This window comes from Oryctolagus cuniculus, chromosome 7 (assembly GCF_051225735.1).
Source record: "Oryctolagus cuniculus isolate XC-2025 breed Fujian yellow rabbit chromosome 7, ASM5122573v1, whole genome shotgun sequence".
NCBI lineage: Eukaryota > Metazoa > Chordata > Mammalia > Lagomorpha > Leporidae > Oryctolagus > Oryctolagus cuniculus.
This window is the reverse complement of record NC_142873.1, coordinates 144,561,845-144,586,954: the sequence shown is the minus strand read 5'-3', so window position 1 is coordinate 144,586,954 and position 25,110 is coordinate 144,561,845. Positions and strand designations below refer to the sequence as shown.

At 47.2% G+C, this 25,110-nt stretch overlaps 1 protein-coding gene and 1 non-coding gene across 16 annotated transcripts; both read left to right on the top strand.

Annotated features, from left to right (window-relative positions):
- Positions 1-1,418: 1,418 nt before the first annotated feature.
- On the top strand, positions 1,419-23,608 carry PPP1R8 (protein phosphatase 1 regulatory subunit 8). Of its 15 annotated transcripts, none has more exons than XM_089301217.1 (8): positions 2,134-4,154; positions 5,899-5,975; positions 6,242-6,302; positions 12,323-12,398; positions 13,712-13,860; positions 15,292-15,436; positions 18,312-18,376; positions 22,199-23,608. In XM_089301217.1, exons 1-8 carry the CDS (start codon positions 4,023-4,025, stop codon positions 22,550-22,552), a joined length of 1,059 nt encoding a protein of 352 aa, XP_089157343.1. In that variant the 5' UTR covers positions 2,134-4,022; the 3' UTR covers positions 22,553-23,608. The 15 variants fall into 15 exon arrangements, with proteins under 15 accessions (XP_089157345.1, XP_089157350.1, XP_089157349.1 ...); XM_089301216.1 differs by having other exon boundaries at positions 13,640-13,860; XM_089301215.1 differs by having other exon boundaries at positions 12,245-12,398.
- Positions 7,792-7,957, top strand: LOC127493860 (small Cajal body-specific RNA 1). Its single transcript, XR_007924398.1, has one exon.
- Positions 23,609-25,110: the final 1,502 nt, after the last annotated feature.

Sequence of the window (25,110 nt, the reverse complement as noted above, 5' to 3'; positions counted from 1 at the left end):
AATCAGTTCCTAGAGAAATGAGAAAAATGATGTAGTTGGCTTTTTAAAAGTTCCTCCTGAGTCTGAGATAATGTTCTGCCAATTTTTATAAAATGGTATTTTACAATTACTAAAATTGGAGTCAGCGCTGTGGCTGGTAAAGCTGCTGCCTGCAGTGCCGGCATCCTGTATGGGCATTGGTTTGAGTTCCAGCTACGCCACTTCTGATCCAGCTCCCCGCTAATGCACCTAGGAAAGCAGAGGAAGATGGCCACAGTGCCTGGACCCCTGCACCCATGTGGGAGACCTGGAAGAAGCACCTGGCTCCTGGCTTTGGCCTGGCTCAGCCATGGTTGTTGTGGCCATTTGGGAAGTGAACCAGTGGATGGAAGACCTTTCCCTCCCTCCCTCCCTCCCTCCCTCCCTCCCTCCCTCCCTCCTCTCTTTGTCTCTGCCTCACCCTCTCTGTGCCTCTGACTTTCAAATAAACAAGTAAATCTTTAAAAATAATTATTAAAGTGGGGGCTAGTGTTGTGCAGTGGGTTAAGCTGCCACTTGGGTTGCTAGCATCCCATATCAGCATCGGCTCCCGTCCTTGCTGACTCACCTGAGAAGGCAGCAAAAGATATAAGCCTCGGTACTTGGGCCCCTGCCACACAGATGGGAGACCCAGATGGAGTTTGGGGTTCCTGGCCAATCCCTGGCTGTTGTGGCCATTTGGGGAACGAACCAGCAACTGAAAGATGTCTGTTTCTTCCTCTTTGTCACTGCCTTTCAGATAAATAAATCTTTTTAAAAATTGCAATACAAAATTATAATAAAAAACTGCTGATATTAGATGGCAGATTTCATTTTTTTTTTTTTTTTTTTTTTTGACAGGCAGAGTGGACAGTGAGAGAGAGAGACAGAGAGAAAGGTCTTCCTTTTGCCATTGGTTCACCCTCCAATGGCCGCCGCGGCCAGCGCGCTGCAGCCGGCGCACCGCGCTGATCCGATGGCAGGAGCCAGGAGCCAGGTGCTTTTCCTGGTCTCCCATGGGGTGCAGGGCCCAAGCACCTGGGCCATCCTCCACTGTACTCCCTGGCCACAGCAGAGAGCTGGCCTGGAAGAGGGGTAACCGGGACAGAATCCGTGCCCCAACCGGGACTAGAACCCGGTGTGCCGGCGCCGCAAGGCGGAGGATTAGCCTAGTGAGCCGCGGCGCCGGCCCAGCAGATTTCATTTTTAAATTCCTTTCATTGTCAAAAGTCAGCGGCCTTTTATTACTTTTTGTTTTCCTGGTGTGTGACTTCTCTAAGTCTGTGGACCGGTCGTGCAGACGGGCCTCGTTTTACAGCTGAAGGGGAGGCCCAGAATGCAGTCAGGAATGTAAGGGCTCTGCGTGTGAATGACCACCTGGAAAACATTTGGGCCCGGACAGCCAACAAGTTACTATGGTAGGCCGGCGCCGCGGCTCACTAGGCTAATCCTCCGCCTTGCGGCGCCGGCACACCGGGTTCTAGTCCCGGTCAGGGCACTGGATTCTGTCCCGGTTGCCCCTCTTCCAGGCCAGCTCTCTGCTGTGGCCAGGGAAGTGCAGTGGAGGATGGCCCAGGTGCTTGGGCCCTGCACCCCATGGGAGACCAGGAGAAGCACCTGGCTCCTGCCTTCGGATCAGCGCAGTGTGCCGGCCTCGGCGGCCATTGGAGGGTGAACCAACGGCAAAGGAAGACCTTTCTTTTCTCTCTGTCTCTCTCTCTCACTGTCTACCCTGCCTGTCCAAAAAAAAAAAAAAAAAAAAAAGTTACTATGGTAAATGCTTCTCTTATTTTCCTGTGCCCACAAATACTAGGACTATGTACTGTTCTTGGGATCAGGAAGCTGAGGTGTAAGTCACCTGCTCATGGTCACACAGTCTACATGTAATGGAGTCAGAATTCAATTTTCAAACACTCAGACTAAAAAAACCATGCACCATTAGACCCTGACCACCGTGTGTGTCACTGATGGAAACCTTCATGAAGCGTTCCCCAAAGAGCTGGTGAAGTGGTGATTTCCACCCAGCTTTTCATCAACATCCTTTCTCTTAGCACCTTGTGAACAACTTTTTTATTACCACCAGCCACATTAAGTCTCCTGCTTGTGCTCTGTAGACACAATTTATTTCATCTCCATTTGATCACTTAAAATCTTAATTGATCAAGATTTTTTCTAAAGAAGTCTGCCACAGGCAAAGATCCAAAGAGCCAGCCCATCAGTCTTTCCATTCCACAAGGCTGAGGGCTTAGACTGCTGCAGAGGTCCACACTGACATCACTGGCACCCAAACAGCATTTTTGCTTTAAAAGGCCTAAGTGTAAGGTGCCACCACCTCAGGGTCTGAAGACGGAACGTGGCTAAGGAGTGAAGGATTGTAAGGGTAACAGCATAGCTCTGATGTTTCTTGGACATATAGTTGGCACCAGAAGGACCAGACACAAAAGCTGAAAAATTGAAAAGCAAAGTTGAAGTAAGACGTTACCAACTCACTAACACCTGGAAGTGGTTTCAACACCACCCCCTGCCTGAAAGGGACATGAATTTAACAGGCCTCCACAACCTCTGGATGGGACATACTTTGTTAGTTCCTGTTACACTTAAAACACTTTTAAGATTAATTCCTCCTCAAAATCATGTCCTTGTGCTCAAAAGAGGAAGTATTAGGGTCATTTCTGTTTCCTTGAAACCAGGTTTAGATTTGTATTTTTTCTATCAGCCTAGTATTACTTTGGAATGGATATTCACAGGCAGTTTGCTAAGTGATCTGATTCGTGGCCTTCCTTGTTGGATGAGGGTGAGTGAGTGTGCGTGTGTGTGTGTGCACACACATCCAGGCCAGAGGAAGGTGATTCTCCAACCGGTGTAAGAGTTGATAATCTTAAAATTCAAGTTAATGTTACATTGCAGTTAAATCTTGGCGGCAGCGTCTCCAGAGGCAAAGTCTCTTGAATAGGCTGTTTTTCTATTTAAGATCCAGAAAACCAGTAATGGGGAATCAAGAAGGAATCTCAGACTCCTTAACCTGCCAAGTAGTGCCTGTTTCTGGGTGAACAATAATATTGGAATTGGCTAATTTAAAAAGGAATACACTACAGGTCAGATAATCCTCCCATTTTTACAAAAGCGAAAAAGAGGCATCAGTTGCATGCTAATAATTAATATGACTATACCCACATCAAAGTGGGTGATGAATGGGCATGGCCCTTGGCTTCACACGGTCAGGTTGGAATCCCACTCACTACCTGTGGGATGAGACTGGGAAATCTGAGCATCTCCTCCAGGATCATACAATACCTGCCTTAAGAGTTCTGAGTATTGAGATGACTCATAAAGTACATACTTGCCTAGAGAGAGGAGGGGCTCGACAGCCAGCCATTACAGCCAAAGGCCCTGCTGATAATCAGCCCGCTGGTGTCCAAGCCAGCAATCCCAATGTGTCCTTGCACAATGCAGTCACCTTGACCAAAGCCAAAAATCCAGAGGGGCCACAGCTTATTAACCATTTGAACTATGTATGCACCGTGAAGATCTGGACACCCGACTGGGTCCACTCCTGGCTCCAGGTTGCCCAGTGTCTGACTAGATGACCCCTAAGCAGGTTCCCAGTTGGTCCACAGAAGCCCTCAAGGCCCAGATTCAGACGGAGAGAGCAGGGTGCAGCTTTCCTGAGAAGCGACAGAAGAGGAGAAACAGCGATCACACCGACTTCCGACTTTACCATCTAGCTGTTCTTTAGATGGCTGGCCAAAGGCTAACGGTGCGAGCCCTGGGAGAGGACTGAGTCCCAAGATTTCAGAGCCCGGGAGCGTCTGCGGGAGGACGTGGGGGGAGGCCGAGAAGCCGCCTCACGAGCCCCCTTTCCTCTGCCATCTCCCGGCTACAGAAAGCCCTAACCTTTGGAGGGTTCCCCAGCGCGGACCTAACAGAAAACTACAGACCCGAAACCGGCTCCCAGTCTCCACTAGGAGCACCGCCTCCACGTACGTACGGGCGTGCGTAAGCGCGCATTCGCGCAGACTGCTGGGATGCCGCCCCGTCCCTCCCGGTCTTCCAGTTTCCCGGCGTGCTCCGGGCCCGCCAAATGGGAGGGGGAGACGCAAGATGGCGGCAGCCGCGAACTCCGGCTCCAGCCTCCCGCTGTTCGACTGCCCGACCTGGTGAGTGGCGGGGCGACCGGGACTGGAGTGGCTTGGCCTGAGCTAGCCTGCCCTGGAAGGGAAGCTGTTTTTTTTTCCCCCGTGAGTCGAATGGCTCAGAAACCTTGGAATGATTGAGGGAAAACTGTCCGCTGCGCCGGGCCGGGCGACGTGTGGAGGATCCCAGAGCCTGGAGCCGGGGCCCAGGAACTGAGGAAACTCGGGATTGGGGGCTCAAAGGCGTTCACTTAAGCAGCCCGTCGGGCGGTCAGCTGCTCGCCTGGGCTCTTTGAGGCCTTGGCCCCAAACTTGCCCTCAACTCCTGACGGAGCGCCTGGTGCTCTAGCGGAGCGCGGTACCCGACCCCCTGCTGTACGTCCCGAGCGCGCACGAGCCAGCTCCCCGACCCCGGCCCGGCCTCCGAGCCCCGCGCATCCCGCGGCTCTACTTGGACATCTCCCGCAGACTGGGAGCTCGCTGAAGGCAGGGATGGCGCCGACCCACCCTGCAGAGCCCAGGGACCAGTGCGTGGCCCGGCCCAAGTGGGCATCTGTAATTGTTAGAATGAACCTCCTTCATCCTTGGGAAAGTCCTTGGGAATAATGGAGTGATTTAGTCTTTGAGTAAGGTACAAAACGAGCAAGCATGAGTTGCCTCGGAAAGAGCAGGGTCCCCCAGTCAGCGCTGTATCTACGGTAGCTCATCTCAGTGTAGTGTATTGTTTGTGGTGCTCGGCTCTGGCCCCCGTTAATACTGAGGACCTCAAGGGCAAGGACTGATGGTCTTTGTATTTCAGCCCCTAGGTCTGAGACAGGCACACAGTAGGAGTTCAGAAAGTAAGGCTTAGGTGTACCATTCTTTCCTCTGTGTCCATGGACAGAATGGGTTTTTGTCCAGTGCACTGCCCGCTCACCAAGTGGCATGCAGGGGTCAGGCTGGAATTGTGAGATAACTATGTTGCATCTTCCCTCTTCAGTAGATAGACAGAGATACATTTTTCTTGTGCAAATGCGGTGCTCTGGCAAGATTGTTCTTTTTCTCAAACATCAAATGAACAAGCCCAGGAGGCAAGTCGAGAAGTCCATGTGTGACTGTTTTCAGGATCACTTCACACTTTTCTAGCACCCACTTGCTTCACTCTACAAATTCTCTGTCCATTTTGAATTTTTGTCTCTCAATGCATTGATTTCTAAATTTGGACCAGAATAGCAAATGTGCTGAAGTTAACTGAAAATAGATCTTTGTAAAAAATAAGAATGGGAATAGGAGAGGGAGGAGGCAGAGTGGGATCGTGGGCGGGAGGGCGGATAGGGTGAGGAGTATCACTGTGTTCCTGAATCTGTATATCTGGAGTACAGGAAATGTGTATACCTGGAATAAATTTTTTTTAAAAGATAGCAAATGTACCACGACACGGAGGTCACCTATCATTTCCGCTGGGTCCGGTGTGTAAAGGGTGTGTTGGCCGCTTTGACATTTATGAACGTGTGTGTCTTCCTCCCTTGATTGGCGTGGCTGTAGGAGGATAGAGAAAAGTTCCTGTAATCATGCCATTGTGGCAAGACCTGTTCAAGGGTAACATTTTTCTTGTGTTCGTTTGTTACCTGGTTTTGTAGGTGTGATTTTGAATTGCCCTAGTTTCCTAATTCTGCACCTCTGATTTTTGTCTCAGAGTTCAGGACAGTATTCTCACCTTATTCTGTGATGAGACTAACCTCGATCAGTCCAAAACCAGCAACTGATCTACCCTGCCTTTGTGTGCTAGGAGGGCAGCGGCAGATCTCGCATTCGTATTCCAGGTGACCAGGTTCCCCCAGCTGTATATGCTGCTTTCTTGCCAAGGTGAATATCCAACGTTAAAATATAGCTGCCTTCGGTGCTGCTCTCAATACAGATGCACTAAAATCTGTTTTAGAGCAATAGAATCACTGGGGAAGTGAGTGTCACATAGAAAGGAGCTGTACTAACAGTGAAGTGGATGACATTTCTGCTTGAACATGAACTAATTATAGGCTGGTAGGAGAGCTGCAGTGTCGACTGATACAGTGATTGTGAAGAGCATTTATGAACTCATCCTGAAAATGCTTTTTTTCACTCTTACTTTTCAGGGCAGGTAAGCCCCCACCTGGTTTACATCTGGATGTAGTCAAAGGAGATAAACTAATTGAGGTATGGAAATACTCGTCTGCCCTTTATCCCCCCATCTTGCCAAGGATTTCTGGCAGTGACTCACTTTTCCACCCCCTTGCCCATGCTTTGTTTTCCAGTAATGCTACTTTTGTTCATCCTGATTTTTATTTTTTCTGTGTAACACATTCAAAGCTCCCATCTCCCTCAGTGACTTCTTGCACCTTCTAGATGAAGGGTTTTAATAGGTAATAGGCCTATAGGCCCCAGTCAGACCGGAAGCCTCTTAATTAGTGAATTCCCTCTCTGGAAGGCAGAAGGTTTGCAGTTAGTGAAGAAGAAAGTGGATTGCACGGATGATACAGATAGGCTTTATGTTGCTTTTCTGAGACTCAGACCCAGCTCCTTTAAGGAAGTATGGTGAACTAAGATAAGCTGCTCAAAAATGAGATTCATTCATTCACAGTATTGATTGATTATTTATAGTGTGTCAATCACCATACTTAGGGCAGGGACTACAGCAGTGAGCTAAACACACGGTTCCTGTCCTTCAGGCATCCCAGGGGTGGGGGTGGGGACAGAATCACACACATAAAATTACATGATTATAATTGAAATAAGTACTAAAAGGGAAAGTTTGGCAGATGCCAGCTTTTATACAAGTCTCTAGAACATTGCCACATAAAACTTAAAGAGAACATAAGTTTTGATTAGTTGTGTAAGTTTTTAAAAATCCTTATGAGATTATTTATTTACCAAGAAATAGAGATTAAGCCTTTGGAGCCATGAGTTCCCATGTCTTAGTCCAATTTTATGTTTGCTTGCTGAGCTACAGTTTGGCTTCAGGTCCCATTGTTTTCTATTGTTTTTCTTTGGCACATAGTAAAAACATTGCAGTTCCATAGTTGTTAGCTTAAAAAGCTATCTGAGATCTTCTGAAGGATGCTCCTTAAATACGTTGTTGCTAGTTTTAGGATGTTGTGAGGATAATCAGGTGTTTTGCAAAGTATTAAGACATGAATGAGTTGCAAGTAATTCTCCTATTTTTAATTCATTGTGCCCTCAGCCAGTCACATAGAACCCCTTTGTCATGGGTTCTTCTATCTTAAAGATTCAAAACATTAAGATTTTTCAAGGAAATAATTTGGCTAAAATATCTGTAGCAACCTTTTTATTATAGATTGTTTCACAGATTCAGAGTATTTGTCACTAATAGCATGAAGCATGACGACAAATAGGAATCTGTTTTGGTAAATCTTTTAGTTTACAATAGAAGAAGCAGACAGTGAGGGCTAGCCCTGACGACGGCCTCACATTCCTTTGTGAAGTAATTTATGTTTTCCAAGCACTCTGACTTGTCCAGCACCCCTCTGATTACCGGTTCCCATTAACTGATAATGTTCTCTGTCTTTCAGAGCCCTAAGCGTGCTGAGTTGCCATACAGTTGTCAAGTTGCAGTCCTTAGACATCACTGTGTTGTTCTTGACAGGAGTAGACCTGAGATGTGTATTTTTAAAGATGTAAACTTGGTCAGCACTTGATACTAACCGAGCTATCTGCATCCTGGTCTTGTGTCAAAGGCTTGGGATGTGTTGTGATAGCTGGGTTTAAGAAGTGCAATATCAAAACAAAAGCCATGAGGCTTTTAAGCCCAGAGTGTAAAGACACACTCTGAGTTATAACTCAGAGGCACAGCTGGATAGTGGGATGCAGATTTAGTGACTGTTGGACTAATGCTTTAGTTCCTGCACTTGGACAGAGCAGCACATTCCCTAAGCACATTGTCTGATTCTGAGACACACACTTTTCCATTAAAATTCCATACATTTCAGTATTTCTGTATTTGAGATGTCTTTAGTAGTGAATGCATATGTTTAGTTTGAGGACCTTTTCTCTTTTTTTCTCCCTCAAACAAATCCCTAAACCTCTGATACTTCTTTGGCACCTAAAATTGTAGAAATCTGGTCATTGTTAAAATCAGAACCCAAGAGCTGGTTTTCTTTGAGACCCACCTGAGAGCATTGTGGTTGCCAAACAGTCTCTGAGGGTATAATCTGTATGTTATGAGTATGAATGAAAAATGCAGTGAGATTCAGTCAGAATAGATACTACCTAGTGAGAAAAAGATGTTGACAATTTAGGGCTCTCTTATAATTCTCAAGAAATGTCTTATTTCTAACCGAGGTCTTAAAACTTGTGCCAGAGCAGACGTGGGGTGACTGAGCTGTCAGGCCGTAGTTGTCTTGGAGCTCTGTAGTGTATGGCCTGGAACAAGCTCTACCAGCAGCAGATGGGTGCTACTGGGCCGGCTTTCCCAGGGGTGACCCGCATAACTATGCTGGCTTGAACTAATTGAACCCTAAGGCTAAGCTTGAAAGCAACTGGGTAAGTGATTGTTTAAAGAAAACTTAAGGGGACTGGCATTGTGGTGTAGTGGATAAAACTGCCGCCTGTGACACTGGCATCCCACATGGGTGCTGGTTTGAGTCCTGGCTGCTCCACCTCTGATCCAGCTCCTTGCTAATGGCCTGGGAAAAGCAGCAGAAGTTGACCTGGGTGCTTGGGCCTCTGCCACCCACGGAGGAGACCCAGAGGCTCTCAGCTTCTGCCTGGCCCAGCCCGGGCTGTTGGGGCCATCTAGGGAGTGAGCCCATGACTGGAAGATCAACCTTTCTGTCTCTTTGTATAACTCTGACTTTCAAATGAATAAATACATCTTTAAAAACAAAAAGAAAAAAATTAAGAGTATGACCCATAGTCCTGTTCACTCCTTAAAATACTCCTTGCTCTGTGGTGCATCTTTTGATGAAGTAGAATGAAGAAAATATGTAATGTAGTGGTTAAAAAAGCTTAGATTCTGAAGTCATGCAGATCTCAATTTCTCACCCAGCCCACAAATATCTAGTTTTGTGAACTCAAATATATTAATTTCTTTCTGCCTCACTTTTCTCATCTATTAAAAGGAAAAATAGTATCTATTCACTTCAGTAATGGTTGAGGGGAGGAAATGACATAATAAAACTCAGCACTCTGGGGCCGTTGCTGTGGCGTGTTGGGTTAAGCTGTTGCCTGCAATGTCGGCATCCCATATGGGCGTCGGTTTGAGTCCCGGCTGCTTCACTTCTGATCCAGCTCCCTGCTACTATTCCTTTGAAAGCAGTGGAGGATGGCCCGAGACCTTGTGGAAGATCTGGAAGAGGTTCCTGGCTCTTGACTTTGGCCTGGCCAGGCCTGGCTTCTGCAGACATTTGGGGAGTGAACCAGCAGATGGAAGACCTCTCTCTGCGTCTGTAACTCTGCTTTTCAAAATAAATAAATCTTTAAAAAGAAAACGTTCACACCCTGAGCGACACATAGGCTTAGCAGTTGCTCGTTTTATCAGTGCTTAGAGTCTGTATGAGCTGTATGTTATGGTTTTGTGAGGGGAACAGTAAAGTTCAAAGGCATAGCCAGGAATGTGATTCAGGCCTCTTGATTCCTCCTGAGACTAACGTGACTATGCCTCTCTACTCAGCTTTATACTGTCTTTCCTCGGGGATTTTAGGAGTATAGAGTTAAACATGAGCTGGAGTTTAATGAGACTTTGTGGTTCCAGGAAAAACACAGCATATCCAAATGAGGGTTATCTTCAGATAAAGACTAGATAGATGACCACTAGCAATGGCCCCGAATACTGGAATTGGATGGAGTGGTAGCAATAATCCATCTAGAGTGCTTCTACTATGACAGCCTGGTCTATAACCAGTCTGTGGCAGAGGCTTTAGTGATCCAGGATGAAAAGAAAGGAAAGGACAATGGTGTGAGTTTTTCATGAAGCTAAATGTAACTCAGAGAGTGGAAGGTCCTTTATACTTGTCTTCCTACTCATTTGCTGGTAAAATGACCTTTTTATAAAATGATGGGGATGGTTATACTAATTCATGACTTTTTTTTTTTTTTATCTTTTTAAGATTTATTTATTTGAAAGAGTTACAGAGAAGGGTGGAGAGTGGTGGGAGAGAAAGAGAGAGATCTTCCATCTGCTAGTTCACTCCCCAGATGGCTGCAATGGCCAGGGCTGTGCCAGGCTGAAGCCAGGAGCCAGAAACTTCTTCCAGGTCTCCCACATAGATAGTGGGGCACAAGTGCTTGGGCCATCTTCTACTGCTTCTCCAAGGGCATCAGCAGAGAACTGAATTCGAAGTGGAGCAGCTGGTACATGAACCAGCACCTGTATGGGATGCTGGCATCATAGGCAGCAGCTTTACTCACTGTGCCACAGTGCCAGCCCTTCATGGAAGTTTTTTTTTTTTTATGTCTTTACTTGGGAAAATAAAACATTAACACATCTATGTCAGCCCCTTCTTACTCCACAATTTTTTGTAGTTTAGTTCTGTTTTTTTTTTTTTTTTTCCAGTGCCACAGTAGCAGCTGAGTTTTTAGAATTGTTCCAGGTCCAGGGCACTGTGTTTAGAATTATCAATTATCGTTGCAAGTCTGAGTTTAAACCCTAGCTGCCCTCCCACTTAACCAGCCAGGCCACCTTGAGTGACTGACTGCATCTCTCTGGCTCTGTTCTTTTCTCTTTAACAGTAGAGATGCTGCTTGCTTCATAGACTTGTTTTAAGGAGATAATGTTTCGAATGCCTAGCAATAGGCATCTTCATTAAACGTTACTTCCCATACCTTCCTTCAGTCTGGAAAGTCTGCCTCGTGCGGTGGTTCCATATTTGGACACAGTAAATGCTCATTTAGTGTTAACTCTGGATAATCTTTTTGTGGCAAAACTGAAATGGGACAATAAAGTTATATTCAGGAGTTCATGCAGTGTTGGCTAACATAATTCCAGTTCTTGCAGTGTTCCAAAAATACTTCGGAGCTATGACAGCATGATTAGAATATAGATAGATGTTTATACCTTATTCCTTTCCCAACCAAGTGATAGCCTTAATTTGAATATGTATTTTCTGAAAAGCAGTCTTATTGCTTTATAGATATGCTTTGTGCATCTTGTTTCCTGATAGACAAGGGTGGGTGCTTGGTGCAGTGATTAAGACACTGCTTGGGCTGCTGGCATCCCATTTCAGAGTGCCTAGGTTCAAGTCCTAGGTCTGCTTCTAATATCAGCTTCCTGCTAATTTGAACCCTGGGAGGCTGCAGGTGATAGCTCAAGCGGTTAGGTCTCTGCCACCCACATGGAAGACCTGGATTGAGTTTGTGGCTCCTGGCTTCAGCCTCAGCTACTGTGAGCATTTGGGGAGTGAACCAGTGGATGGAAAATCCCTCTCTCTATTTTTCAAATAAAAAATAAAGAAGTTTTAAAAAATTTTAAATTCAGATCTAATGAGACCTTAAATTTCCAGCAGATAGAAGCCAACCACTAGTAGAATTATTGCTTTCTTACGCCGGCGCCGCGGCTCACTGGACTGATCCTCCACCTTGTGGCGCCGGCACACCGGGTTCTAGTCCTGGTCGGGGCGCTGGATTCTGTCCCGGTTGCCCCTCTTCCAGGCCAGCTCTCTGCTGTGGCCAGGGAGTGCAGTGGAGGATGGCCCAGGTGCTTGGGCCCTGCACCCCATGGGAGACCAGGAGAAGTACCTGGCTCCTGCCATTGGATCAGCGCGATGCACCGGCGGCAGCCATTGGAGGGTGAACCAACGGCAAAGGAAGACCTTTCTCTCTGTCTGTCTCTCTCACTGTCCACTCTGCCTGTCAAAAATAAAATAAAAAAAATAAAAAAAAAAAATTATTGCTTTCTTGGGGACAGGCCACCTAAATCTGTTAGAATCAAGAAAAGTTATTTTCATACAGATGCTGGACAACTGAGCTGCATTTGAGGAGACTGGTTGACAACCCCCTGATGGATTAGGTCGGTCACTTACCCTGAGCTCTTCGTGGCGAAAGATTTTGTCTTATTCAAGATCCTCTTTATTTGTTTGGAGGTGTTTTTGGTTAACCCTGTTAAAACAAGATATAAGTAATATTTTAATTTAATATTTATTTAGAAACTGATTATTGATGAGAAGAAATATTACTTATTTGGGAGAAACCCTGATTTGTGTGACTTTACCATTGACCATCAGTCTTGCTCTCGGGTCCATGCTGCACTGGTCTACCACAAGCATCTGAAGAGAGTTTTCCTGATAGATCTCAATAGTAGTAAGTACCTTTTCCCATCTCACCTGTTCCCCTTGGCAGTGTGAAAATGCTCTTTGGGTTCTTTGGTTTGAAAAACATGTTTTATTGCTCACAAAGGAAAAGGTTTAAGTGTGTTTTTTAAAATCAGTCTTTGTCTATTCCTGTGATTCTCCTGTTTTCCTGAAATTAATGATGACTGACTGTGGAGAGCAGAGAGCTTTGAGGAGCACCTGCTTGAAGAGGCAGTAATAAGTATATATAGAGAAACAAAAAAGCTCCCAGCAACCAGGGCCGGTGGGTATTTAGATATTGATTGGACCGTGATGAATTATGGTCCAGTTTAAGCAGAAGCTAGTGTTAGCTCTGTTAGAATAGTAGAGCAGTGATGTAGGTAGGACATTTAAAAAATACTTTTTTTTGTGAGCAAAATTTAGTTATTTACAATAGGTATATTTGTTTTGCCAACAAATGATATAAATCTTAATTCTAGGAAGTTACTCCAAATAATAAGTTTTCAAATTTTGCTAAAAATAATCCATAGAAATTCAATTGCAGGTTGACTGCATGGAGTCCTAAAGTGTCTTCATGTGCCCTCTTTGACTCTTCCTCTGTCCCTACAAAACACACCACTTGTGTGCGTCATGAAGAACTTGGAGCCTTGCCTTACGAGTACTTACTTCATCTTTGCTTTTCATTTATAACATGCAAAGGTTTTGACAGCCTTGGCATTGGCAATGGGCCTATTGCAGCCAGTCTCCTTTCTTGTCCTGGGAAAAGCCCAAGCGTTAAACCCAGTTTCCACCAGACAAGCAGTTCCTATGTTCCTTAGACTTGGGGCTGGAGAGAGCAGACTACGGTGATGCGCGTGTCTCCTGTCTTGCAGGGGTTTACCTTCCGCTGGGTGGGAGCCACTGCTGTTGGACCCAGAATGGAGCCACGCCTATCTGGCAGCAGAGAGCAGGCAGTGGCATTTGTTACTTGGGGGGACAGCAGGTCTGAAGATGTGTGAGAAGTCCACTGAAAAGATTCAAGGCTCACTGTAACATAGGACAGAGGATGCAGTGGATCCAGTGCCATTTTCATTTTATAAAGCTTGTGTTTTCTCACCATAGTCCTGACTGTGGCATTTTTATGAACAAACAAACTGAACTGATGTGCTGGGAGGACTTGACCTAAGAGAGTTGAAGATGATGCGCTTCCCCCTAAAACTCGGGCTGTTTTTGGTTTCTCCCACCTTACATTTCTGATTTGGTTATTCCCAGCACACGGCACTTTCTTAGGTCACATTCGGTTGGAACCTCACAAGCCTCAGCAAATTCCCATCGATTCCACAGTCTCATTTGGCGCCTCCACAAGGGCATACACTCTGCGTGAAAAACCTCAGACATTGCCGTCGGCCGTGAAAGGAGATGAGAAGATGGGTGGAGAGGATGATGAGCTCAAGGGCTTGCTGGGGCTTCCAGAGGAGGAAACCGAGCTTGATGTAATTCCACGTCTATGTCGTTTTTGTTGTTGGGGACCCTGCTTTTACAGCCCGTGGCTGTTCTGTGCAGGTTGAAACACCAGTGCGTGAGCAGCAGCAGGTTCTCTTGAGTCCGGTAACGGGCCTTCAGCAGGGTGAGATGGCCAGCTGTGGAAAGAGCCACATTGTGCAGATTTGGATAATTATGACCAGAGCCAGCGGGGAGAGGAGATGGGGTCTCCCTGCCAGTAGACTCTCTGAGCTGTCATGTGCTCTTTCACTGGCTTTTAGAAGCCACAGCTGGGGGTTACTTTCTTTTGTCACTCCAACTCTTCAGAGTCACATTGTCCAGTGTGGCAGCCACTGGCTACATTTCAAGTATTCCACAGCCAGGAGGCTGATGGCTACCAGAGCGGATAGCACAGGTGGAGATTACAGTAGGCCCTCTGCAGGCTGCACATCTGTAGATTCAGCCAACAGTGGAAGAAAAATATTTGGGGGAAGTAAATTGTGTCTGTACTGAACGTTTACAAACTTTTTTTTTTTCAAAGTGCTAAAATTTTCCCTTTTAGATGCTGGCCACAGTAGTTTGTGGTGTGGCTGTAGTAGTTCACATTCTCCACCGTACTGGTGTGACTGTCCTGTTCAGATGGACATGTTCTTAACCACCCACAGGCACTGTCCCTGTACACCAAGGCAGTTTCCCAACCCTCAGAAAGAAGCAGAGGAGAAGTGCTGGTCACTGGCCCATTCCCCGACGAGGCTGCTTCCCCATCCTTAGCTCAGTGTGTTAGGTCCTGTCTGGGTCTTCATTCATTCTTAAGACCGTTCATTAGACTATCGCAGTCTGCAGTGCAGGTTGGAATAAGTCCAGTGGATCGGGACAAAGCTGGCAGCAGTGCTAACACCAAGTTAATCACTGAGATGGGTGTGTGCGTGGATGGCTATGAATAGAATTGGGCCAGACACAGGATGGGAAGTAACAGAATATTGATGCTATAAATTAAGTGCCCCGTAGTGTTCTTAAGATTTTTAAAGGAGAGGGCCACTGGGAAAGAAGCAGTCACTTGTCCTTTTTTCTTCTTGTTCTGATACTTAAAAGCAGTTCTTGGAGTTCCTCCCAGTTGCATTTCCTTTCATCCCCAGCATGAAGGCACGAGAGCCTTTCTTCAAAAAACAAAAGCCTCAACGAAAGGTTGTTTGCCCAGATGACCTGTTCTTAGCTCAAGGCCTTCACTGCACCACTGTCAGTGAGGATGACCCACATTCTTTCAGATGGGACTTCTGGGTGTTAGCAGTCTAGGGACAGTTTGGATCTTCTCTAAGTGTAAAAGAGTTTTATCTGCCTTGGAATGTCAAAATAAGCCCCCAAGGCCTTCTTAGCCTTTTTAATATTTTTCCACCCCATTCCATATGTACTGATGCCCATCTTTCTTATAAATCCTGGCCTAGAACCTGACAGAGTTCAACACTGCCCACAACAAGCGGATTTCAACCCTCACCATTGAGGAGGGAAATCTGGACATTCAGAGACCAAAGAGGAAGAGGAAGAACTCCCGAGTGACTTTCAGTGAGGATGATGAGATCATCAACCCAGGTGAGGTGTCTTCCCAGTTCTTTTTGATGAAAAAGCTATGGTCTCAGTGTGTCCACAGCATATGGGGCAGAAGAAAAAGGCTAATGGGAGGGCCCTGGATGGCTGAGAATCCAGAGCAAGGTGGGGCTCTCTTCTGCTCGTGTAGTCTGTGCTGAGTGGGAGTCCAAGTACGTGCATTGGCTTCTTCACCTCAGAACAGTACTCAGAACTGTCTGTAGGCTTAGGAGTAGGATCGCCAGCTACAAAGATGGAGACACTTCTGCTGCCACCATGAATTGCCCTGACAACTCGCCTGTCCATAAGGAATTTACCTGTCATTTGGGTGGAAATGTCAGCAAGATGAGAGCATCAGTTTTAGGGAAGGCCACTCCCACTTTGTGCCATCATTCGATGTTGATTTGCTGACCGAGCTCAGGTTACATCTCAGGGACTCTGGTGGTAGATGCCATGGACCTGAGAAGTGGCTGCAGTTTCTGCAGTGATAATGGAGGGTTTTGTTTCTTTTTTAGGTTTTGAGAATAAATCTAAATGGATGGAGACGAGGAATGCAGTCTCACATGTTGCTTTTATTCCCAAATTGAAATGTTTTGAGAATAGCTTTCATGTCCTGCATTTAGGTTCAAAATATCAGTATTTAAATGGAGAAGGCCTGCTCCAGTGAGAGTTTATGGGGGAAAAGGTGTGGGATTTTAATTCACTGAGAATACAATTTGAGTCATTAGGGGGATGTGGAAACTAATCAGGTGCAATTTAAGGTTGCGCTGATAGGAAGAAGTGTGGTGGAGGAGCAGCAGTCTGTTCTGAGGAGGAAGAGGCTCGCAGTCCTGGAGTGCCTTCCCCTGCATGCTGGTCACATGCGGGAGCTGTGTATGAGAAGATGGGACATGCGACAGGCCCGGCCCTGTGGTCGGGGGGAGGGGCTTAGGAAGGAAGAGTAGAGCAAAGCCAGAGTCATTGGGTACCATGTGTTCGACTCAGTGTAGAATTTAAAAAACAAAGCCCAGCAAATTCGAGGCTTACATTTAGAAGAAGAATTAAAAGGCATTTTTTCCAGTGATTACACGTTTACTTTCTGATGGTGTGTGAAGCACAATGTATTCCTCTTCAAAGCAGTGAGCACCCAAGGGAATTACTTGGACAGGGGCCAGTTGACCCATCCGAAAAGCTTATTTCTGAGCCCCAGGTCCAGTTGAATAGTATGAGTTTCCAAGAGTTGGACCTGGAAATTTGCATTTTTACACAAACTCCTGATTGTCCTGATAAATAGCCAACAATTTCAGAACCATTAGACCATATAATCTCTTTGGTCAGTCAGGGTCTGGTCTGTACTAATTTTGATAATTTATGCCCTGAGGGTTTTGACTTAGTATCTGTGTGGCCTTGGCCAAGTGACTTGGCAGACAACTGACCTCACAGGATTTGGGGAAGACTAAGTTAATCCGTGTGGAAGTAACTTACAGTCGGTTAGCCATTACTGCCACCATCATCTGCTTTTCATGCACACAGTCTTTCCTAACCAGAAGTAGGGTTAACAGGGAAATTATTGGTAGGTCTTGCAGGAGCACAGATATCCCGGAAGGAGTATAACCTTTCTTTGTAGAACTAGAATGACCCTGAGCACCATTTAGCTAGCACAGGGAGGGTGCCCCAGAGTAACTTGGCTCCACCCTGCCACAGGCCAGCGGGCACAGTGCCGGGGAGCCCTGCTCTTGGCCCCCAGTGGCTCTTGGGCTTCCTTAGCTCTCTTTGCTGAAAGGGTGAGTGGACCAGCTCTCCCATGGACATGGAAAGATCAGGGCATTGACTGAGACTTTGCTTCCTACTGATCCTGGATAGCTTTTTCTCTCCTTCTTCCATACTGAAGCCGTTTGTTCATTGAGCAAACATTGGTTGTGAACAGAATTCCAGGGTATATTCTTTGGAGACATTTTAAATATATGAAAAGCCAGACTTAAACAAACCAGGGAGTAATTACCCAAATTCAGGGATTCCCTGTTTTCCAAAGGTAGTGTTTTTTTTCAGTAGTTAAACTTCATTAAAAGATGAGATGTTCAACAGTTACTTCTTTACTGCGTAGTAAGCTAAAGGGGCTTGGAGTAGTTAGTTGTAGCAGTGGTAAGAGGTCTGTGCCTGCCGGTTTCCCTCCCCAGCTGTTTGCTCTGTGCCCAGGGACGCCATTGCACTCTCTTGAAGCAGCAGTCCAGCTCCGTGACTGGGAACCCCTCAAAGGCGGGACAGTGCCTCACTCTTCATTTCCATGCCTGGTGTTGATAAATGAGGCATGAGAGAGGAACTGAAAAGCAAGTTGTTACTTGGGCCTCATGCTTTCTCCTTGCAGAGCTGGATGCTTCATAGGGTACAGTGATGGTGTGGAAGGTGTGGAAGGGGAACTGCTGTCCCATCCTACCTGGGCAGAAGTCTTGACTGCAAACAGGTCAGCTTACTCAGGTCAAAAGGGCCAGGCTAAGTTTGAAGGCCTGAATCTGAGTCCTAAACCCGTTAGTTGCAAAGAAACAGACATCAGCAAGCTGTGCAGTGTGTGACCTCTTGACCTGTCAGTGTTTTATCGCTAGCATGGGGTTGATAATGTCTGCTCTTTTCTCGCTGAAAGAGGGAAGCGTATGGAATGGGAAAGAACTTGAGGAAGGCAGCACAGCACAGGCCCATTTCTGGCTGCTTGGAATAGAGTTCTGGCACAGTGAATGTTTAGTAGCCAGTCACTTCTCCAAGCGTTCTTGACAACTAAATGTTTATCGTAGAGGTGCCCGCCTCCCAGAGTTGTGAGGTTTTAGCTCCTGGTGGTGATGGCAGTGAGTCCTGTGCCACTCCTCCCAGGAGAGTGCCAACCCGACCCTGCCCTCACCTCTTTTTGCAGAGGATGTGGATCCCTCAGTTGGTCGCTTCCGGAACATGGTGCAAACAGCAGTGGTCCCAGTCAAGGTAAGAAGCACGTGGAACACCTCGAAATGCCATACTGTCTGGGCTTTAACATTCTCCCTTTGTTGTGTAGGTGTTAAATGAGTGCTTACATTTCACACACATTCTGTGTTCCTTGTTCATTCTGTGGAGATACTTTTTTTTTTTAAGATTTATTTATTTATTTAAAAGTCAGTTACACAGAGAGAGAAAGAGGCAGAGAGAGAGAGAGATATCTTCCATCCACTGGTTCACTAGAGAGAGAGAGAGAGAGAGAGAGATCTTCCATCCGCTGGTTCACTCCCCAGATGGCTGCAATGGCCAGGGCTGTGCCAGGCTGAAGCCAGGCCAGAAATTTCTTCCAGGTCTCCCACATAGATAGTGGGGGCACAAGTGCTTGGGCCATCTTCTGCTTTCCCAGGCCATAGCAGAGAGCTGGATGGAAAGAGGAGCAGCCGGGACTAGAACTGGCCCCCATATGGGATGTCAGCGCTTCAGGTGGCAGCCTTACCTGCTACGCCACAGCGCTGGCTCCAGAGATACTTTTACTCCATCTGTGCCTAGGGATTCCTAGAGCACCACAAAAAGGCTACACATCACCAGGTAACTCAATGCTACGTGTCAGTTATGTTCATATGTGTCTGACAAAATAGCCTCCAGAAGGATGTAAAGTCCCGCCTTGCTTTGGCCTTTCCCTTCTGGCTCAAGGAAAGCTTCTAGGTGAGGGTGTGCATTACTGCAGTGCTGTGTGATGCCTGTGGCTTTGTCCACAGCTTTATCTTGGTTTTGTTTTTGTGTCTTGTTTTGTTTTGTGGTTGAAAGATTTATTTGAAAGTCAGAGTTACAGAGAGAAATCCTGCATCTGCCAGTTCACTCCCCAGATGACAACAGCTAGGGCTGGGCCAAGCCAAAGCCAGGAGCCAAGAACTTCATCCAGGTCTCCCACGTGGGTGCAGGGACCTAAGCACTTGAGCCATTCTCTGCTGCTTTCCCAGGCACAATAGCAGGGAGCTGGATCAAAAGTGGAGCAGCTGGAATTGAACTGGTACCCATATGGGATGCTGGCTTCTCTGGCAGTGGCTTAACCTGCTGCGCCACAACACTGGCCCCCCGTGCCATAATTTTGTGTATGAGAATGATACAGGCAGGAAGGTCAGCCCAGGTCTGGAATAGCCTAAAGATCAGGTGTGCTGAAGATAGGGAGGTGCAAGTTACAGATTATGCTGTGCTTGCCCTGCATGTAAAGGGCAGGTAGAACCGTCCCAAGAAGAACAAACTGTCCCCTGGAGTGGTGAGATCTCTTGTTAATACAGGTACTCAGAAAGTAATAGGAGGACAGTGTTGTGGTGTAGGGGGTAAAACCACCATCTGCAGTGCCAGCATCCCATACAGGTGCCGGTTCGAGTCCCAGCTGCTCCACTTCTGATCCAGCTCTCTGCTATGGCCTGGGAAAGCAGTAGAAGATGGCCTAAGCCTTTGGGCCCCTGCACCCATGTGAGAGACCTGGAAGATGCTCCTTGTTCCTGGCTTCGGATCGGCACAGCTCCAGCCGTTGCAGCCAATTGGAGAGTGAAACATCGGATGGAAGACTCTGACTCTCTCTCTCTCTCTCTCTCTCTCTCTCTCTCTCTCTCTCCCTCCCTCCCTCCCTCCCTCCCTCCCTCCCTCCCCCTCTCCCTCTCCCTCTCCCTCTCCCTCTCCCCCTCTCTCCCTCTCCCCCTCTCCCCCTCTCCCCCTCTCTCCCTCTCTCCCTCTCCCCCTCTCCCCCTCTCCCCCTCTCCCCCTCTCCCCCTCTCCCCCTCTCCCCCTCTCTCCCTCTCTCCCTCTCTCTCCCTCTCTCTCCCTCTCTCTCCCTCTACCTCTCTGCCTCTCCTTCTCTCTGTGTGTAACTCTGACTTTCAAATAAATAAATAAGTCTTTAAAAAAAAATGATCAGAAGATGCTCATCCAAGATGTTATCAAGTTTTAACTTGAAAATCTTCAGACAAGAGTTGTCCCTCAGTAACCAGGAGGAGTAGGTTCTAGGACCCCTGTGAATACCAGAATCTGTGAATACTCAAGTCCCTTATATATAATAGAATAGTATTTGTATATAAGATATGCACATCTTCTAATATACTTTAAATCATCTCTGAGTTACTTAAAATACCCAATTACAATGTAAGTACCAGCTCAGTGGCTGTTTTACTTTGTGTTTAGGGAATTACAAGGAAAAATGCCCATGTTCAATACATACACGTTTTCTTTTTCCAAATATGCTTGACCCATAGTTGTTCAAATCCACAGAACCATAGATACAGAATGCAGCTGTGGGTCAGACTGCCTTGGTCAGACAGATCAGCATCTCAGGCAGCCTTAGTTTACTCCAGAAGAGTAGAGTGAGGAGGAGATCCTGGGCTTTGGAGCAGTGGGTAAAGATGGATGTTTTTCTGCGGGACTCCATCATGTTTGTCTCATTTCCCCTTAAACTCTTTTCTCTTCAGTCTTTGTTCCACCTTTGCATTTTTCTATTGTCATTAAAAATCAAAATCATCAGATATTTTTCCTTTTATGGCAGTCTTATTGTATAATTTACATATAACAACGTGCACACATTTTAGTGTGTGGTTTGAGTTTTGACAGAGTGCACCTCTGTGTAACCACCATCATCAAGTGTAGGAAATTGCATCACCTCAAAACGTTCTCTCTAGACTGGATGTTTAGCCTGGCAGGTAACATGCCTGCCTCCCATCTTGGAGTATCTGAGCTCGATGTCTGGCTTCATTTTCCTGCTATATAGACCCTGAGAGGCAGTGGTGATGGCTCAAGTAATTGGGTCCCTGCTCCCCATGCAGGAGGCATGGATTGAGTTGCTGGCTTCCGGCCTCAGCCCTGGCCCAACCCTGGTTGTCGTGGGCACTTGGGGAGTGAAGCAGCAGGTGCCTCCCCAAATAAAGCCCTTCCATGTCCCTTTGCAGCCAGTCTCTTTCCACTGTCAGCCCCTAGCAACCAGGAAACTGCTTCTCTATACATTTCTTTTGCTCTCAGGTTAATGTTTGTTTATTTATTTATTTATTTATTTATTTGACATGCAGAGTGGACAGTGAGAGAGAGAGAGACAGAGAGAAAGGTCTTCCTTTGCCGTTGGTTCACTCTCCAATAGCCGCCATGGCCAGCGCACTGCGCTGATCCGAAGCCAGGAGCTAGGTGCTTCCTCCTGGTCTCCCATGCGGGTGCAGGGCCCAAGCACTTGGGCCATCCTCTACTGCACTCCCAGGCCACAGCAGAGAGCTGGCCTGGAAGAGGGGCAACCAGGACAGAATCAGGTGACCCAACCGGGACTAGAACCCAGTGTGCCGGCGCCACAGGCAGAGGATTAGCATAGTGAGCTGCAGTGCTGGCCTCAGGTTAATGTTTAAAAAGTGGCTACCTAATAGGGAAATGCCCACATTTACTTTTCCCAAAAATAATATCACTTCTGTTTCCTAAAAGGGCATTTGAACATCAAAATAAGAGAAAGAGCGATATGACTTGGAGTAGAAAATAGTGATTTAAGTTGAATATGTTGGGACAGCATTTGGCCTAGTTAAGAGGCTGCACACCAGATGGGCATGCCTGGGGTTAAGGCCCAGTTCTGTTCTCGACTCGACTCCAGCTTCTATAATAATGCACACCCTGTCTGGCAGCAAATATGACCCAAGTGATTGTGTCCCCATCACCTACTTGGGAGAGCTGGATTGGGTCCTTGGCTCCCAGCTTTGGCCTGTGCAAGCCCTAGGCCCTGTGGGCCGAGCAGATGGGAGCCCTCTCTCGTGTGCCTCACCTCTTTCTTCTCTCTATTCTCTTCCCTCTCATTGCAAACCACAGAAGAAGCGTGTGGATGGCCCTGGCTCCCTGGGCCTGGAGGAGTCAGGGAGCAGACGCATGCAGAACTTTGCCTTCAGCGGTGGACTCTACGGGGGCCTGCCCCCCACACACAGTGAAGCAGGCTCCCAGCCACATGGCATCCATGGGACAGCACTCATTGGGGGCTTGCCCATGCCCTACCCGAACCTCGCCCCTGATGTGGACTTGACTCCCGTCGTGCCGTCAGCAGTGAACATGAACCCTGCACCAAACCCTGTGGTCTATAACCCTGAAGCTGTAAATGAACCCAAGAAGAAGAAATATGCAAAAGAGGCTTGGCCGGGCAAGAAGCCCACACCTTCCTTACTGATTTGATATTTTTGGTCATGGAAAAGGGTGGGGCTGGGTGGGAATGGGGTGGAAGGGTGTTGGGGAGCTAATGAACTAGGGAGAAAACTTTCCATGTGTGCAGTATCGTCTTTCAGGATGTCTCCTGGGGTCCTAACCATGTAAATTAAAAGTAGGGGTGGGTGGAAATGTCCCCTAAAGACCTGTCTTTGGAACCCGGCGTAGAGAGAGCTTACTGTGTCCTTTAACAGGCAGCCCTGGCCCTGGCTCTTGCCCAGGCCTTCGTTGCCTCCTCCTCCCTCTCTCTTCTTTCTAGGATCATTTTTATGTTAAGTCACATACCCGGGGAGGCTCCAGGCTCTCAGATTGATCCAGGGGCCCCCAGCCCTGGGGTCCAGCAGCCTAGTTAGTATTTACTGTCCTTACAAGTCCCAGGAGACGAAAGGGTTGCTGTGGATCCCGGGTCCATCAGCAAGAGTTGAGAGCTGTTCAGCTGAGCTAGGGTTGAGAGCTGTTCAGCTGAGCTAGGGTTGCAACTCCAAAATGTCTCCTGGGTCAGCGGTTCTGAGGTCCAATGGGCTTTTCTCCTTTGTGCTTTCTGTTACATGAAGACACTCTGCCTTTCCTTCATCCGTGCTTGGTGCCATTGGACCTTGGTGCCATTATAGTTTTTACTGTGCAGTATTGTTTGAACTTTATCTGTTTTCTTGTCAAATCTGAGCACTCCATTTAATTCCTGAGTACTGCCCTCTTTCCTCTGTAGGTGTGCCATGAAGGCGATTCTTAAAGGATACGACCAGTTAGGGCGACTCAGACTGCAAAGGGGAAGGTTTCACTTGGCAGTCGCTGTTGTAGCTGTTGGTTTGCAGGCTCCCTCCCCCGCCCCCCTCCAGATTGAGAGCTCTCGTTCTTCAGAGCTCCAAGACTAGACCTGGCTAACAAACATAGGAGACAGAGGTAGGAAACGTCAAGATGAGCTTTGTACAGAGATTTGTACATTTGTGTAATAGGCCTTTTCACGCTTTATGTGTAGCTTTTTACCTGTAACCTTTATTACATGTAAATTAAACGTAACTTTTGTCACTTGGGTGCTGTCTGTAACTCTGCCGCGGCGCTGACTCCCACTGCCATCAGGGAGCGTTGTGAAAGGCTCGGCTCGGGGCTGGGAGGCGATGCTCTGTCCCCGTTTCATTACTGCAAATAAAGATGCCCCTGGTGAGCGCAGGAGTCTAATTAGAGACTGGTCCCTGGGCAGAAGCCTGCAGAGCGAAGTGGGTTAAGCTGTGCTCATTACCCTTCAGCGGGACACGGAACAGGAGGCACTGGGGGCTTTTTCCTGGGATGGGCGTGGTTTCAGCCTGGTCACCCTCTCTGGTTAGATTGGGCTGTCGTCTAATGGCACAAGAACGAGAAGCCCAAGCTGAGTGAGTCAGAGGTCTTGCAGGAGTTTACAGCCAGTGGGCGTGTTCTGCACACTGGAATCTGTCATGGGCAGTGCTGAGTATGGGATGCGATTTGTGTGACTTTGTGAAGAAAATGCCAAGGTCCAAATCCCTGAAGTTGACAGTGGGGACCCACAGCCGTTTCCAGAACAGACGCCCCTGACATCAGGGCTGTGCAGGAAATTCACTTCCCATGGGCTCTAGGAGTGGGGATAGCACCTTCCTCCTCACAGTGAAGGTTAGGGGGAGACTTCGAAATGTTCCTGGGAAAATGGGATTCAAAGATTATTTTGCTGCAAGAAATTTTTGAAATCCTGCATAATTTTCCCATAATACACGTTTTTCATGACCTTTTTGAAGACTGCCTGATCTACATTAGATTTCAATTTTTTTGTACTGGGGTGTTGTGGCACAGAGGATTAAGCCACAGCTTGGGACGCCTGCATCCAACATCAGAGTGCTGGGATCGAGTTCTATCTGCTTTCTATCCCAGCCCCCACTGTAGAGGGCATCTGGGGAGCGACCCAGTAGATGGAAGCTGTCTATCCCTTTCTCCATCACTTTTTGCCTTTCAAATATTTAAAAAAAAATTTTTGCATTAAAATAAACTTATTTTCTTTCTTTTTTTTTTTTAATTATGAAAAATTTTTGAAAGGTCTTCCATTCACCAGTTTACTTCCCAAATGCCCACACTAGCCAGAGCTGGGCCAGGCCAAGGCAAGGAGCCCAGAATGTACTACAGGTCTCCCATGGGACCCAGGCACTCATGGGATGCAGGTATCCCAAATGGCAACTTAACCCCTGTGCCAAACCCCCAGCCCTCCAGGAGCTGTTTGAAGTGCCCTCTTACTGTTAGTGGTGGTGAGCCCCATGTCACTTGCTGAGCAAATAGCTGTGGTGTGGCCACTTACAGCATGTCTGCATTCTCGCGTCTTATCCCATTAGACATGAGAAACCAGGCTCGGCTGCAGACTTCCCTGTGAGCCCCTGCAGTGAAGTCAAGATTGAAGGCAGTCTAAATCAGTCTGAGGACAGGCTTTCCTGGCCCCAGGGTGACAGGAAGTGAGTGGCGTGCTTGACCCGGGCTGGCACCATTGTGCTCCGTAGACAGGGGCTAGGTGTTTTGAAGTGTTCGTTTTCATA

Coding starts and splice junctions, on each gene's coding strand:
- PPP1R8 (XM_089301213.1), top strand. CDS start 4,023: ATGCCGCCCCGTCCCTCCCGGTCTTCCAGTTTCCCGGCGTGCTCCGGG. Junction 13,861..15,291: donor AGGAGGAAACCGAGCTTGAT/GTAATTCCACGT, acceptor ATCCTGGCCTAG/AACCTGACAGAGTTCAACAC. Junction 18,377..22,198: donor CAGCAGTGGTCCCAGTCAAG/GTAAGAAGCACG, acceptor TGCAAACCACAG/AAGAAGCGTGTGGATGGCCC.